Source organism: Fukomys damarensis, unplaced genomic scaffold (genome assembly GCF_012274545.1).
Source record: "Fukomys damarensis isolate Sample0158 unplaced genomic scaffold, DMR_v1.0_HiC HiC_scaffold_23, whole genome shotgun sequence".
Lineage (NCBI taxonomy): Eukaryota > Metazoa > Chordata > Mammalia > Rodentia > Bathyergidae > Fukomys > Fukomys damarensis.
In genome coordinates, this window is record NW_022900935.1 from 9468898 (window position 1) to 9485878 (window position 16981).

General features: G+C 37.8%; 1 protein-coding gene across 5 annotated transcripts; it reads left to right on the forward strand.

The window, feature by feature from the left end:
• Positions 1–2705: 2705 nt before the first annotated feature.
• Positions 2706–14494, forward strand: Srsf10 (serine and arginine rich splicing factor 10). 5 transcript variants are annotated; one of them, XM_010625952.3, is made up of 7 exons: positions 2710–2912; positions 4526–4630; positions 8200–8303; positions 9263–9425; positions 9744–9797; positions 9929–10030; positions 13099–14494. In XM_010625952.3, exons 1-7 carry the CDS (start codon positions 2848–2850, stop codon positions 13157–13159), a joined length of 654 nt encoding a protein of 217 aa, XP_010624254.1. In that variant the 5' UTR covers positions 2710–2847; the 3' UTR covers positions 13160–14494. The 5 variants fall into 5 exon arrangements, with proteins under 5 accessions (XP_010624253.1, XP_010624251.1, XP_010624252.1 ...); XM_010625951.3 differs by lacking the exon at positions 9929–10030 and having other exon boundaries at positions 2706–2912; positions 9747–9797; XM_010625949.3 differs by lacking the exon at positions 13099–14494 and having other exon boundaries at positions 2708–2912; positions 9747–9797; positions 9929–12547.
• Positions 14495–16981: the final 2487 nt, after the last annotated feature.

Here is a 16981-nt window from a genome sequence, read left to right on the forward strand (position 1 = left end):
TAAGTTTTTTTTTTGTTTTGTTTTGTTTTTTGTTTTTTTGTTTTTTTGTTTTTTTGCGTCTCACTATGTAGTTGAGGCTGACCTGGAACTCACTATGGAGCCCAGGCTACAGCCTCACAGCGCTCCTCCTGCCTCAGCCTCCCAAGTGCTGGGATTACAGGCGTGCGCCACCACACCCGGCCCATCCTCATCTCTTTACTGTTTCTTTCATATGACAAATCTGCAACTCCTTTAGTTGTTTAGTGTTTTTTGCCTCTCCCTCTGGAACCATAAATGCCCTGTTGTTAATCGTTGAATTTAAGCAATAACATAATCAATAAACATTTTGATAAAGGGGAAATAATATAACTCCCAACCTGCTATCTGTCAGATACTCCAAATTTGTGTTCCCCAAAATCAAAGAATGAATTCTAAGGAACAACAGAGATTGAGTAGAAAAAATATATTGGGAGATCTAGCTCCAGAGTGACAGGAAGAAACCCAAAAGTGGGTTGCTGCGGACCCCACTTCACAGAGGAAGTTTTATAGAGCAAAATCATGAAGGCCGGGTGTGGTGGTGCACGCCTGTAATCCCAGCATTTGGGAGGCTGAGGCAGGAGGATCACTGCAAATTAGAGACCAGCCTGGGCTACATAGTGAGTTCCAGGTCAGTAGTCTCAACTACATAGTGAGACCCTGTCTCAACAAAACAAAACAAAACAAAACAAAATAATGAAGTAAGAACAAAATCACGAGGTAAATACAATTTGAGCCAAAACGATGATTAGCCAATAAGATTACAAGTATAGCTGCTTAGGTAATATTGATCCAATGGGGAAGCAGGTCATATAGCAAGCGTACATGGAAAGACCAAGGGTGTTTTTGGGAAGGGATGGATCAGGAGATCCTGGTCCCCCACCTGATATCGCTCTAGACCTTACTGGAACCAGGTGATACTAATTATAGTATAATCATTAATTTATTGCTTATTCTTGGAGAGCCATGTAGGCCTGGTTATGCCATCTTTTCTTGAGGCCTAGCCTTTGACAGATGTACCTCCAGCCACAGTTGTAATGTGTTTTCATTTTCTGCACTGATTCCCTTGAGGGCCTATCCCTGTCTGACTGCCCGTAATAGTTCTACCTACTTAGGTGTCTATAATAGGTTTGGGTTTTGTTTGTTTGTTTGTTTGGTACCAGGGATTGAACTTGGGATCTTGAGCTCACGAGGAAGATGGCAGAACCACTGAGCTAAATCCCCAGCCCCTATAATAGTTTAATAAACTATACGCCCAAAACGTCTCAGGAAACAGAAATGTAGAAACAATAGCTCTGTTACAGAGCTACCATCACCACCTCTGTTGTCACAGGTGCCCCGAAAGCTGAATGATAAAAAAAATAATGGTTTTGTGGCCTTTTCATAAAAAGGAAACTCATTTAATTAAACAGTACCTGAGTTTTTGCTATCTTCTCCGCCTTGTAAGTCACACCAGAGGTATTCTAACAGGATATCCGTCATGTCTGACAGATCAGGGAGTAGATCAAGGGGGCCCCATGGGGGAAATCTACACTAAACATTCCACGAGCAATATTTTTTATGCTCATCCATGCTCTCCATAAATGTAGGGTTTCCCAAAGGCTCAATGTTTGATGAAGAGTGGTGGAATGTATGTTGTTTTTACATTTTCTCCACTGTAATTTTAATTTTTTTTTTTCTGGCACTGCAGATCGAACACAGGACCTTGTGCTTGTGAGGCAGGCATGGCCCCACTGAGCTAAATCCCCGGCCCTCCGTGGTAAATTCTAATTCAGTAAATATGACAACCCGCATTAAAAGGGGGGAGAGTGCTGGGTATGTAGCTCAGTTGTAGTGCTTACCTAGCATGAGCATGGTCCTAGGTTCCATCCCTAGCACCACAAAAACAACAAAAATAAAACTCCTGGAATACAGGAACTTTGCACACTCTGGAAGCCATTAGCAACAAATACAGTATACATACTAGAGGCTGAGACTGAAAGAGGGGATTGGTCTTTCCTGAGGAGGAAACTTCAGGGACTAGTGGGGATGACTAGCGGAGTCGGCAAAGGCGCAGGTAATGTGCGCCCCGGATGTGCAGAACGCACAGGAGAGTCAGGCCTAGCCCTCTGCAAGGCAGCACACCTCTCTCCTTTGCACACAGCAAAAGCTGTAAATCCTTCTTTTCTGGTCAGGGATTTAATGAAAGGCTGGACATAAACCAGAGAGGGAATTTTAGGGCGGTCTCTCCGGATTACAATGCCTTAAAAAACTCTCCTTAAATCTAGAATAAAGGCTAAAACACCAGTATAGGTTGGGGGAGGGGAGATGCAATGCAGAAAAGGGCGGGAAAATGAAGCCTTAAGAAAGAAAGGCTGAGGGGGAAGGGAAGAGGCAGTGTCAGAAGTCAATGAATGACAGCGAGGCTGCCGAGCGCGCTCCAACCTTCTGCGTGCGCAACGGCTGTAGTCTCGCGAGAACTAACCGTTGCTGGTGCGAGCTTTGCGTAGGGGGGGAGTGGAGGCGGGAGTGAAGTCTCGCGAGAGGAGGTGGTTGCTGTAGCGGAGCCCTCTGTGTCTGAGGTGCCGCCTCTGTAGTCGGGGACGGTTTGCTGAGCCCGTTAGTGCTCCAGACTGGTACCGACGCCGCTGTCATGTCCCCGGCTGTAGTCTCGCGAGAACTAACCGTTGCTGGTGCGAGCTTTGCGTAGGGGGGGAGTGGAGGCGGGAGTGAAGTCTCGCGAGAGGAGGTGGTTGCTGTAGCGGAGCCCTCTGTGTCTGAGGTGCCGCCTCTGTAGTCGGGGACGGTTTGCTGAGCCCGTTAGTGCTCCAGACTGGTACCGACGCCGCTGTCATGTCCCGCTACCTGCGCCCCCCAAACACGTCTCTCTTCGTCAGGAATGTGGCCGACGACACTAGGTAGGAGACGGGGTAGGGACTCGGGGCCTGCGCGGGGGACGCCGCGGGCGCGCGGAGAGGACAGAGTGGCGGCTAGTTTCCTTAGAAATAAAATTTCAGAGAACTGACGGGATGGCGGGAGAGAAACGTGGAAAAGCGTTTACTGCCTTTTCCCGGTTTTTGTTTTTTTTGGCCGTTGTTAACATGGTGTTTAATATTTTAGAGATTTAGGGTGGAAAGGAAAGTTGAGATTTGAGAAATGAAACGCTTCCCGTTACATGGAGTACTTCCATTTTGTCGAAATTTTGGTTACTCTTTTTAGGGGGAGGGGGACCGGGGATCGAATTCGGGTCCTTTGCGCTTGCGAGGCAGGCGGCGGCACTGAGCTAAATACCCGGCCCTTGGTTATCTTTTGAGAAGGGGAGTAGTTGAGAAAGTATCCTATTGGGCTATTGGTAACTAAATTAGGTTTATCGAAGTACTTTAAATAGGCCTTGTTTTCAGCAATTCCCGTAATTGCTTCGAATTGCCTTCCGAATTTTTTTGGGAGGGCGGCTATTATCACGTGATGAGGCTCATTTCACAGGTAATCGGCAAACACGGAGTGTTTTTTTGTTAGTTTTGTGTGATTTACCTCTGTAGTTTCTGTTTTAAATAGGAAAAAAGGCAGTAGTAATTCTTGTAGAGCGTAGGAAATTTTCACCTTTGTCATTTTTTTGACACTTTAAAGAGTTATGGCTTTAATTTTTTGAATCTTATATACTTTTAACTCTTTGTCTAGCCCTGTTGCTACGATTTTTCTGTAAAAATTAGTGCTTGGTGTTTTTGAGTACTAGAGTTGACGTGGTAAATAAAAGATTCAACCTAGTGCTGCCCCTTTTTTTGGAAAAATGAAGACTGTAAATTTTAAAAATTGTATTCGTTTCCTTACGAATCTGTTTTGTATTAAAAGAGTAATAGATTTGCAGCCTACATTTACAGTTTTCCATATTCTTAGATCCTAGCTTTCTTTTATCAAAAGGATACATATAGCCTTTGCTGATTGGGGTTGGGATTGGAAGTTGAGCATTGTACCCAGAGAATGCAAGCGACTTCGTTTTTATTTGGAGACAAGAGTCTTGCTAAGTTGCCCAAACAGTCCTGGCGCTTGCCGTCCCCTGGCCTCCGCTTTTGGAATGGCCGGGATTACAGAGGTGGCACCCCATATCCATTGCCTTTACAGTTGTGTTTTTGTTTTGTTTTGTTGACAATGCTGGGGATCGAACCCAGGACCTTTGTTCTACACTGTACTACCACCTCTTTTTAATTTTGAGACAGAGTCTAGTGAACTTCCCAGGCTGGGTTTGAACTTAGATCATCCTGCCTGAGATTTCCTGAGAGCTGGCGTTTGCAGGCTTGCACCTTCACTTTGGGCCTTTACTTTTTTTTTATGTTAAAGTTGGCTCTTAACTGTTGAGGTTCTGAAGGCTTGCCTGTTTCAGGTCAGGCAGGGGAGGAATACGGCTGAGACCCATCCGTCTACACTGTTAATGAGTCCCTTTCATTCATTAAGTTATTGAAAGATAATTATTGCTTACAAGGAAATTTTTAAGGGCATGACCATAAAAATTTGAGTTCCTTTTATGATGTTTTAGGTCTGAAGATTTACGGCGTGAATTTGGCCGCTATGGTCCTATAGTTGATGTGTATGTTCCACTCGATTTCTACACTCGTCGTCCAAGAGGATTTGCTTACGTTCAATATCCTTTCTTCAGATGACTGATTAGTGAGGGGTGAAGTTTCAAATTCAAGTTTATGTAAGTGGTAACATCTAAAAAGTAGTTTATTTTTGTCCTCTAATAAATGTCTGTCTTCAAATTTTTGAAAATTAATTCTGACTCACATTGCTCTTACTATTCCATTAATCCAAAAATAGTTAAATATTTAAATTCCCGTTCATGTTGCTGAAATGCGAATCAGTGATTATAATGTGATTTAAATTTGAATTTATTCTGGTTGCTACCACCTTTTAATGTAAGTCAAATTAAAACTTAGTATGTTCTTGTGCTTAGCAATTAAAGTTCAGTATCTTGTTTGTTAATTTGAATCACTTGATCAAAAACAAATTGTATAACAATGAGGTAAACTTCTTTAATATTGTCCCCTAATTTGCTGTCCTCTGTTGTTACCTCAGAATGTAAAGCTGTACAGTTATGGCGACCCCAAAGAGAAAGCATGAAAGAACCTTTAGAGTAGAGTTCAACACTTAAGGCAAGTAGACAAGCCAAAGACCTCTTAAGGATCAGGCTTGAAGAGAAGGGAGAGTTTGGGAAAAGAAAAAATAAAGAAAAGCTGGAAGAAGGACAAGCCTAATGGGAGACAAAGCCTCGCTTTATCTACAGAGGGGGAAAAGGTTGTTTTTCAAAGTTAAAGATAAAGCCATCTGTCATATTTGGCCAAGCATCTCATGACAAGTCCTTCTGACAAGCACTTAAAGAGTTAAAGGTCAAGATGAAGTTGAATGATGGCCAAGATTAAAGGAGTCATACCTGATGTATCCTACAGAATAACTATTTTCTTTCTTTTTTTTTTTTTTTCTTTTTTTTTTTTTAATGTTTTGTAAGTAGTTAATTTTCAAAATTATTCTGGTTTGGTCTAGTGACAAAACCCGTGACTTGATTTATGTGGGCTTTGATGTTGTGATTGTGGTCTTGTATAAATGCACTTTCTCTTAGCCTGTCAAGTTAAATTACAACAGGATGTAACATTGTTAAGCTTAAATTTGGCATATCTTGGTTTGGTGCAGGTGCAGAGACTCTTTGAAGTAGCATGAGGTTGTAGGGTCAAGCCACACAGCCCTGTTTAAAGGGAAGACAGATGCATGGACTGGGATCTATTTAGAAATAGCTCTGGTGGTCTTGCAGGGTCAGAACCACTAGAAATGCCATATAGGGTTTTTCTAGATGGCTGCTGGGAACACACACAAATTCCTAACTTCTGGCACTTGGCTGTGTGTAGCCTGTAGCCTGCTGGCACTGGACTGCTTTAGCACATGTGATTAGTTGACCCTGAATGGGTTGCAGAAGGCCTTCTTCCCTGGTATAGTACCTGATCAGGATCTATGGAAATTGATTCTTGACCTGGTTTCAGGTGACATTACTTCCTTCTTTGAGATCGTCTTCCTACAAAAACAAAGATTTGGGCTCTGGACTTGAGGCCAGGAAAACACTTGCTGCTCAAATTTCTTGCTGCTAAGACCTCTTGCAACTTTTCAAGTTAGTATAGTCCTCCTGAAACTGTTGAAAAAAGGCTAAAAAGCACTCAAGGGCCAGTGATCAAAGACAGTTGTGTGAATTAGTTGCCAAACTGTTACAGAGAGGATAATAGCTAAATTTGGGTTCTGCCTTACAGTGTTACCTGTTTTGTTGCGGCAGCCCAGAAATGGTCAATAGTTTGACTGTTACAGTTGGGCCAAAACAGGGTGATTGTATAAAGGAATCCAAAAGAGAGTGATTATCTGTTATACATGTTCAGTAACTCTTACTGTGGTCTTAAAATAGTTAAACAAATGTTACAGGCTTACTATTACATGTTTATAGGAACTCTATAATACAGTTACTCCGTGACTGGCATCAAAACTTGGCTGCTCCTACTGCTGCTGTCTCTAGTCTGTTTGCAGTTGGTCTTCTCTTCCTATCTCTGACTTAACAGGTAGTGTAGAACCTTGCTATCCAGATCAGGGTTCTGTTTTTGATGGTAGCCTGGGGATACTTTGTTTTTACTAATAATTTTCACCCCTCTGGATATAAATTCTTTCTTAAATTATTATATTCTGTCTCTTGCAGTAACAAAGCTGTGTACTCATTCAGTAAACATTCCTTTTTATTTAGAGTCCCAACTGTATTAATCTTCAGGAATATTCAATTATGTATTTATGATCCTGTATTCTTCATCAGATTTTTTATGTTGAAAGCCTGGTTAAGACTTGGAAAAGCCTCTTCTTCCACTTAATCTGCACATAATGACCTCCAGAAGAGAGCTGGAAACCTCTGCTACAGTCCTTATTGACTTATGGCACAAAAAGTGGGAGGTCTAGTGAGGCCATCACAGCATTTTGTCTCTGTAATAAAAGAACACTAATATCAATCTTGATAGTGTCACTTTGAGGGTGTTTCATAAATCAACTCTCCAAATCTGCCCTCTTAGGTTCTTAAATTTAAGAAATAAAAGTGAACAAGCAGTTTTTAGGGAAGAATTAAAGTTCATACAGAAACTTAACCTCGCTCCTTTTCAAAACCTTTAAATCAAATACTGCCTTGAATGGGTACTTGGTTTCTATTGGAATGATGGCTTTAGAAAGGGATCTATGTTTGTACAGAATTACTACTGTAAACCCAAGGATTCTCATAATATTACTAGCATAATTAAGAGGATAGGTTAGCTTAGCATGTCAGATCAAAAATTCATGCCAACAGTTTCAGGTTGGTGAATATTCTTATAAAATCCATTCCCAAACTCACTTGTTGGCAGGACTGTTTATTTAGTATCATGTGTGTCTAGGGCTTTCCAGTCTAGGAGCCCTTAGAGTGGTCTGTTATTTGTTGATAGCATGCTTTTATAGTCTATGCATGGATGTAATATGCATTTGTCATAGTGTTTGCATATTGCTTAATTTTGTCTTGATACCCACAAGTGGCTAGCATGCTTGTTTTCCCTGTGCAGTGCAAGGAAGACAGCTACATAAATAATAGCATTAGATGTATCTGGGGGGAAAAAAACCTGCAAAATAAACTTGAAGTTGATGCTTTCATCTTTGTAAGGTAAGGCATACGCTGCTTGCTTACACAAGAACTATTGGTGGTGTTTTTTTGTTTTGTTTTTCACTTGAAACAAATATATGAAAGTAATATTTTAGGTTTTAGAAATTTTTTTAGCACCCAACATGGAATTTTGACTGACTTGTCTTTTCTTATAAAGTTAATTCTTAAAACTCCGGAATATTTTTTAATAGGATAACTTGGTGATTCAGTTCTAACATTTTTGGGGGCGTGGTATGGGCAGTCAAACTCAGGAGCTTCACTGAGCTAAATCTCTGGCCCCTACCAGATCTTAATACAACATATATTTGTGTGTGTTCTAAAACACATGCCTTGGGAAATCACAAGTACTTTTATGCTATGAAGTATTAGTGGCTGAATCAACCAAGTAGTGAGTATAATCTGGTTGTATAACAGTATTGGGAAACTATAAATTGTTCCAGATTTACCAACTGAATTTTCATTTATTATCAAAGTGTGCAAAACTTCCCAAGCCCCTTAACATTTAGCACATTTGAGGATGTTCGTGACGCTGAAGATGCTTTACATAATTTGGACAGAAAATGGATTTGTGGACGTCAGATTGAAATACAGTTTGCACAGGGGGATCGGAAGAGTAAGTACCCTTATTCCTAACATGTATAATATAATTTTAGAAAGATGTTTTGGGATTTCTCTGAAGTATTTGTGTAACTTGTGTATTTGTTCAGATTTTTAAGAATGACTCTTGAACACATATTTTCTCAAGTAAATTACAAAGTTTGCAAATACTGTAGGTGTAAAGATTATGTGGAAATCAGAATATTGAAATGTGTGCTCTACAGAAAGTTGGTCAGTAATATAACAGTAGCATGTTTAATACACTGAGGATGGAGTTGAGAGAGATAAATGTACAATTTTGGATCTTTTGAGACATTTCTCCAGTGATCTTCAAAGTATAATTGGGTAATGTGTCTGCAGGACTATCAAAATGGGCCAATAGAAGTAGAGTAGGAAAGGCTATCTAAATTAAAGCTAGAATAGACTTGATTTTATTGCTTAGGCAAATACTATCTAAAAATTGATGGGACAGGAGATTGGGAGAATACATTAAAAAACAAGCTAGGTGTGGTGGCGCTTGCCTGTAATGGCAGCACTTTGAGGTTTAGACTGAAAAAGAAAGAAAAGAAAAAACAACATACTCGGGAGTGGGTGGAGTGGGGAGGGGATTAGTACCATTTTAAGCCAGACATGGTGGCGGACACCTGTAATCCCAGCTCTCAGGAGGCTGAGACAGGAGGATCACTGTGAGTTCAAGACCAGCATGGGCTACACAGTGAGTTCCAGGGCAGTCTGAACTACATAGATCATTCTTCTGTTCATGTCCTTGGAAGTAAATGTTTTCCTAGATTAATATTCAAGGCCTTGACCCAATTTAGAAACGAAGGCAAAATTACTTTGTAGGTCTGTATTTCATACTGAAACTAAAAGCATCTCTAAAACATTTCAAACACATTTTCCTTTGTAAAAAAGGTGGTAATAGTATTTTTTTTTTTTTTAGTGTTTCTAAATATTTCTGTTCTGTGTATTTCCTAGCACCAAATCAAATGAAAGCCAAGGAAGGAAGAAATGTGTACAGTTCTTCACGTTATGATGATTATGACAGATATAGGCGTTCTAGGAGCCGGAGTTATGAAAGGAGGAGATCAAGAAGTCGGTCTTTTGATTACAACTATAGAAGATCTTATAGTCCTAGAAAGTAAGTGTGACAATGGTCTGCTTTTTAAAAAAACAAGGTGGTCTTTGTAGCCAGGTGTAGTGGTGTGTGCTTGTAGTCCCAGACATTTGGAAGGTTGAAGCTAGGCTGGGCAACATAATGACATCTCATATAAAAAAGATGTTTGTTAGCTCCCTCCACCTTGTATACTTTTAATTACAAAAATACAGGTACAGGTGTGTGTGTGTGTGTGTGTGTGTGTGTGTAATGCTTTGTTGAAACTAAACATATATGTTTTTTTTTAAATTTAAGATACTATAGACATTTGTCACTGTTTGCTTTTTCTGATATACTTTTTAGCAGTAGACCAACTGGAAGACCACGACGTAGCAGAAGCCATTCCGACAATGATAGGTAAATAACTTTTGCTATGAAAAAGACTCATGTTTTTCAATTTCAGAGTGAACTTTTGCTCTAAAAGTACAAATTTGATTAATATAGAATCTAATTTTTACTCTAATTGTATCTCTCCTCTGTTTTAAAAGATTCAAACACCGAAATCGATCTTTTTCAAGATCTAAATCCAATTCAAGATCACGGTCCAAGTCCCAGCCCAAGAAAGAAATGAAGGCTAAATCACGTTCTAGGTCTGCATCTCACACCAAAACTAGAGGCACCTCTAAAACAGATTCCAAAACACATTATAAGTCTGGCTCAAGATATGAAAAGGAATCAAGGAAAAAAGAACCACCTAGATCCAAATCTCAGTCAAGATCACAGTCTAGGTCTAGGTCAAAATCTAGATCAAAGTCTTGGACTAGTCCTAAGTCCAGTGGCCACTGATAGTATAAACCATGATAATTTTTAGGCATGTATCATTCATTTACTCATAGGTTGGTATACTTAAATTATCAGGATTACAATGTTGCAATGATGCGTAAAAAACACTTGTTAGTTTTCCCTGTTCCAGGCAATGGTTATAATTAAAATGATATGCTGTTGAGAAGACACTCTTAAGAGTCCAGTTTGTTTAATGTTATGGGCAGCTACCAATATGTGGTGTCTCTGTATATTTTTGTAAAGATTCTCATTTTTTATGCTTGAAGTATTTGGTGAAAAGATGTTGGTTGACCATAATTTGCAACATTGTCTTATTAAAAATAAACTTTCATATCCATATTTGGTAGAACTGTTAACCTAGAAATGTAGTTTGCTAATAAGATAGAATGATACAAAAGTGAAGTTGTAGCCACAGTACAACACTGACTGCTCAGAAACATTTAGGTTCAGGGTGGACCTTTATGTCTTTCAAGGTGGGTAGGCCCAGATAAGAGCTCATTTATGATGCGGTGTGGAAAAATTAACCCCACTGTCTTGGGCAGTGATGCGTGTTTTCTGTTGCTATGAATATTTGGAACATAAACACATCAAAAAGCTCCCCTTTAAATTTGAGCAGGTCAATGATGGCAGAAATAATTTTAAGGAGGAAAGTATGTTCTTAGTAGTTACTCTAAAATGTAAGGAGCGGTGTTGACCATTGTTGCTTAGTTTTTTTACTGCTGTTTGAAGTAAATTGTTTCAGTGTAAGTTTTATTTGTGTGTATGTATAGGGTAAAGGAACTGAATTTTGATGCTTACAGCACTGAGCATGTGCATTTGTATCAAAATTTGACTGCTTGTTTATGAGGGAGGCTTGCTGTTCACATTTCAATTTATTTACTGTGAGGCAAGTTGAAATACAACACTCCCATCCTAGGTGATTCTGTGGTGCCATGAAATTTTAAATAATTTTGGAAAACAGGATTAGTTTAAGGAAGAGCCACATCTTTTGAGTTTTTGATTATCGTTGTAGTAGCTGACTAAAAATGAGGAATTAATACCTCAATTATTTATAATTTCTAGTATCTCTAAAAGATTGTTTGGAGGCAATAAAAAATGACTTGAAATGTCCAGTCTCATTTCACAATAAAAGCTAGCATTTTCTAAAATCTCAGAATGCTTGCTTGCAGATACAAGAAAGAAATATTGTAGGGAAATGATTCCTTTTAGAGAATTTTTTTTTTCAATTTTGAGTTTAGAAATCTAGGCCTTGCCTGTAAAGATAAAAAAATGGTTTTTACATACTGTTTGTGGAATGTGTTTAAAGGATTGATTCTAGAACCTTTGTATATTTAATAGTATTTCTAACTTTCATTTCTTTACTGTTTGCAGTTAATGTTCATGTTCTGCTATGCAATCATTTATATGCACGCTTCTTTAATTTTTTTTAGATTTTCCTGGATGTATAGTTTAAACAACAAAAAGTCTATTTAAAACTGTAGCAGTAGTTGCAGTTCTAGCAAAGAGGAAAGTTGTGGGGTTAAACTTTGTATTTTCTTTCTTATAGAAGCTTCTAAAAAGGTATTTTTATATGTTCTTTTTAACAAATATTGTGTACAACCTTTAAAACATCAATGTTTGGATCAAAACAAGACCCAGCTTATTTTCTGCTTGCTGTAAATTAAGCAAACATGCTATAATAAAAACAAAATGAAGGAAATAATGATTAACTGGAATTATTATAGTATTGAAAACAGTCTTTCATAGATTTAGGGATATTTTTAAGCCATCGTTGCATTAGGCGTACCTAATTTACTTTGGAAATGACAAGACTTGCCAGAAATCTACATTGATATTTGGGTCAGCTAATTATAAATTTATACTTTCATTATTGGATTGATCATTAACTCCCTAAATGAGATATATTAGACTTTATGTTTATAGCATGATCTAAAATTATTTTTCATTGAATGTTGGTGAGCATTTATTAAGTGATAACCACTTCGGGGAAAATGTTTGGGTGTTTCGCGAATTGGATTCTAGCTACTTTATAATAATTGTAGCTGGTAATTTATTAAGTATGATGTACCAGACACCGTTAAGGAGGCTGTGTGTCAACTCATTCACTCTTCACAAACCCTGTGAGAAAAGATACTTTTATTTTCCGTATATCACAAAGCAACTGGGGCACAATGAAAGGGCTGTAAGTGGCTGTCAGGATTTGAGCCCAGGTCTGGTTCTTAGGGGGGTTTTTTGTTTTGTTTTGTTTTATTAAGCAGACTAATTTGAGAAAAGTAAATTGAGGAGACAGCCCAATGAAATTATTCTCGGTCTCTGTATACAACTAGAAGGGCTCACATTTTCATTTTTATATCTTTGTCATTTTATTTTTAAGCTCAGATTATATTTCTTGAGAAACATTGTTTCTAAAATAATATTTAACAGAGCTTCACAGGGGCTTTATGAGTTCATGAGAGGATCCTACTGATACTTAGGATCTTTACACAGTGTTTTAAGCTAATTTTGGATTATTGAGTTCCACAACTATTGAGTGCCTATTGTGTGTCTGGCACTGGGCTCAATACTGTTTTTCTTGTCATCAACACTCAACTGAGGGCTGACACTTCACCTCTCCTTTTACTTAAGATCTCTGCTTTTTTAAAAGCCAAGTAAGCAAGAAGAAAAGTGAGAGATAATGCTTCAGTGAGAAAGGAAAGGTGCTACATAGTGTGTGGGCTAATAAGTAACAACCTAGGGAAAAGACCTGGGAACTACTGTGCTATTCTCTTGAAAAATTGGCCCAGTAAGCTGCTACATCCAGTTCAACTAACAATCCTGTATACCACAGAGAAGAATAAAGAAAACCAAACTGACAAACATCCTTCTTTTATTTAAGACCAAACTGCAGCTGGAATACCCAGTACAGTTCTGCTTACTACACTTCAAGAAAGATCTGAAAGCGGAAAAAGAACCAAAGAAGGGCAGTTCAAGCGACCAAAGGGTGGGTGGAAGGTGCTGCAGTATGAATACTTTTCGAATATTTTGACTGGTATGAAAAGATAAAAGAATTATCGAAAACTACATGGAATAATTGAAGTCCCTTCAAGCTTGAAAGTAAGCATCTTAGGACAAATAAAAGGAAATTCAATTTTGTACTTGTGGAAACTAATCCCTAAATATGAAAACAGGTTAATATTGATTCATGGATAACAGGTCCATAATAAATTATTGAAAACTAGGATGTCTTGAATATAAAGGAAGACAGCCATAGTCTCTACAGTGCCTCTAATGGTCTGTCTCAAACCGAATTGGGCGGGAAAAGGTATGATCCAATGTAAACTTTTTCTTGGTTATTTCTTAAGTCATTTCCATTTATGCCATTATTGGCAAATCTTGCCTTTGTTTTAGTATGGTGCCAGTGTTTTCTGCTTGTTTGCTTTGTTGGCATCTGAGTTTATTTACATGCACACCTCATAAGTTTACATCATCTTTAATCACTCGCCTTCCCGGGTATCTTCCAATTATACTTGACATCCAGCTGAGAGGACTCATCTCTCCTTACTTCTTTCCTAGTCAGTATGTCGGCAAATATTGAGCTTTTACTATGGGCAAAATATTGTACTGAATAACTGAGGAGAATAGATGTCTTTTATTCAGTAAATGTCTACTGAGCACAATCTAATGAATTATTACAATATAGCCTTACTGTTTTGAGGTGTATTACACAATATTTTGTACCACTCATATCATAATGTAATTATAAACCCAGTATGCTATCAAAGATAACTAATTTTATGGTTACCTGCCCTTTTAAAAAAATCCAGTATTTTGTTTGCATCCTATTAATAATAATGAAAGTGTTTTAATCTGTAAAAAATTGATTTACTGTGCTGTGACTGTAATATACTAGAGTTATATTAATTGTTAACTCTGCCTCAATCACACACATGCTAGGAAAAAAAAACATCTCCAAAATAAGTATTTAACTTTGCATTAGATATTTAGGAGACCCGGGGTGCTATGATTAGATTATTTTGGAGAAGACAACTATTATCCCGTATGATTTAGTATGTTCTGTAATTCCGAAAATGTTTGCCAGATTATACTTTTTAGTGATTCACATGTACATTTTATAGGGGACATGTTCTGTGTATAGTGAATAAATAATTTTTATAGTGTTACAAAATGTTCTGGGTTCCTTAGTTCCTTATTAGGATGTGAGATTTATCACAACGATTCCATCTCATTTGATTTTTGTCACATTTTTGCCACATGCTTAAAACTAAAATTATCTAAGATCTGGAAATGGAGGCTACGCCTTTAATTTATAACAAATTTGAAAGTGTTGTAGAATGCACATAACTGAATGGGGTATGAAATGGAGATACTTGGGAGTTTTGTTCTTGTTTTTGTTTTGGTACTGGGGATCAAACTTGGAACCTTGCGCTTGCAAGGCAGGCCACCAAACCACAGAGCTAAATCCCCAGCTGTATTCTCATTTTAAAAAAAATTTTTTTGTAACTACCCAGGGTCACACAAGTGGCAAATACTAGGTTAGAGTCCATAAATTCTGATTGATTTTTGTTTTTTTAAATTGACTTGGAAAGTGTTTTATAGCTTTATTTTCATGGAGATAATAAAGTTGATATAATGGGATTTAGAGTTTACTTGGAGCATATTATGGATTCAGTTACAAAATGTATCATATTTTTATATGATCTTTAGCATTGAACTGGTAGCTTTTACTGGTAGGGGTTGTGTATTTTTTGAAAGAATGCCTTTGTAGTTCACGCATTTAGTCCTCTACTTCCTTTCTCCATTTCCTGTTGAACTGAGGTTAAAACATTTCAGGGGGACAGAACTAAATTGCATATATGGTTCAGATTTTCTTTTTTAAAAATTGATGAATTCTTGCTGGAAAATATCTTACTCATTTATAAATACAGTTAACAATACTTGATCTCTGAAGTTTTAAATGTGATCAGTCAGAAAAGGTCCTTGTGGTTTTGGCGACTGTCACAGTGTAGTGGATAGTTTTTGTTATCGTCTGTGGTCGTTACCTTGTATATTGAAGGCTGTCCGTGTTATTAAGCACTTAATGTGCCAAGCCATATGCTTTCCAGATACTCCCATTCATCCTATTCCTGTTGTACAGATGAAAAAGTTGTCATTTATGGAGTACCCACCATGTGACAGGCTTTTTTGCATACACTATTTCATTCTTCAACTTGTAACCTAATGGGTAACTTTTCTGGATGAGAAAGACATTAAGTCTAACCTAAGATCACAAGCTCTTGAGGCTCAGAGCTTTCCAAATTTTAATCTCTTTAAAGTCTTGACCATGTGCCTATTGGAATGTCCTGAGATTGAGAAGGCTGTGACTTGAGCAGTAGTCTGGAATAATCTGATGACATTCTATTAATAGGATCATTGGGCTTTGGGGGATTCCAGGAGTGAAATGCTTTTGTTCGATAGTTAATGGCTTGATAAACAGATGAAGTAAATTATCTTCAGCAGCTATTGCTGCCAACAAGACATTTTGCTAGTCATGGAAAGGGCTCCTCCTATTGGGTCTTTTCCTCTGCCTCATCCTCTTAACAGTGTTGATTATATTTGTGTATTTGTAAAGCTATTTCACCATTGTTAAAAGATGGAGATTTTTTTGGAATAAAAAATGAGGCATGTAAATTCATTTCACTGATAATTGAGTTTGTAAAGACATAAAAGGCCTCTGTATTTAGTTTTTTGCAGATCCCACTTTGAATGCTGGAGACTGAAATAATAAACTGGTCTAGGAGCCAAAAAAAATCTTGCTTTTTTTTTTGTTTTGTTTTGTTTTTTGTTTGTTTTGTATTTTTTTAGATTTTGTTCTTCCTTACAAATATGTTAACTATCCCAATAGACTTTTTATTTGTGTAAGAAGTTTGAGAGATTCTTTTTGCCCCTCTGATTTAAAGTAAGAATTAGAATGCAAATCAAACAGAATTTTTCAGACTTGTCCAAATTCCTTCAGGCCTTATTTCCCCCACCTTCAGCTTGTTTGAGGGATAGATAATGGACCTTGGCTCCATCATGATACATCACCATCAAAAAGATGAGGACAGTGGGTGCAGCTCGATAGTAGAATGCTTCTCTACCTTGTGTAAGGTCCTGGGTTCAATCCCCAACATTGCAGGGTGAGGGGTGGGGAGATCAAATACTTACTGAAAGCTGCTGATTTCAGCAGCCCTATACAACAGATTCTATCTACCTATACTTTTTTAGTTCTCAAAAGCATTGATTTTTGAAATTCATGTTACTGTACTTTGGAAAGCTAACCACAGCTTTATCAGTGTATGTCCATAAGAGATGTTCATATGACCTCTGACCTCACCATTAAGCTATGGAATTTTTTTATGGTTAATTAGAAGCCTTTTCTATTCCTGGCCTTCATTCTGAGTACTTTTCAACAGTTTGGCTTGGGCCCATCCAAAAATAGTGTACTACTGTATGTATTTCAGTGTAGATTTAAAAACTAAATGGCTCAATCCAGTGAAATTACACTGAAGAATTTAGCAAATCCTTAGCTTTATTCATGAGTGTGTCCTGGGAATAAAAGAAAAAAACCCAAATAATAGTTTTGTTTTATCTTTGTACTTATTTTTACTGTTTAAGTTGAAAAATTTCAGCTTTGCCACGGACTACTTAGTATTATTCAACTGGTTTAAACCTAAGCCATCATAATTATTTGGAAACTGCTTGCCAGAAGGCAAGTGTGTGATAAGCTTCCCTTACAGAGA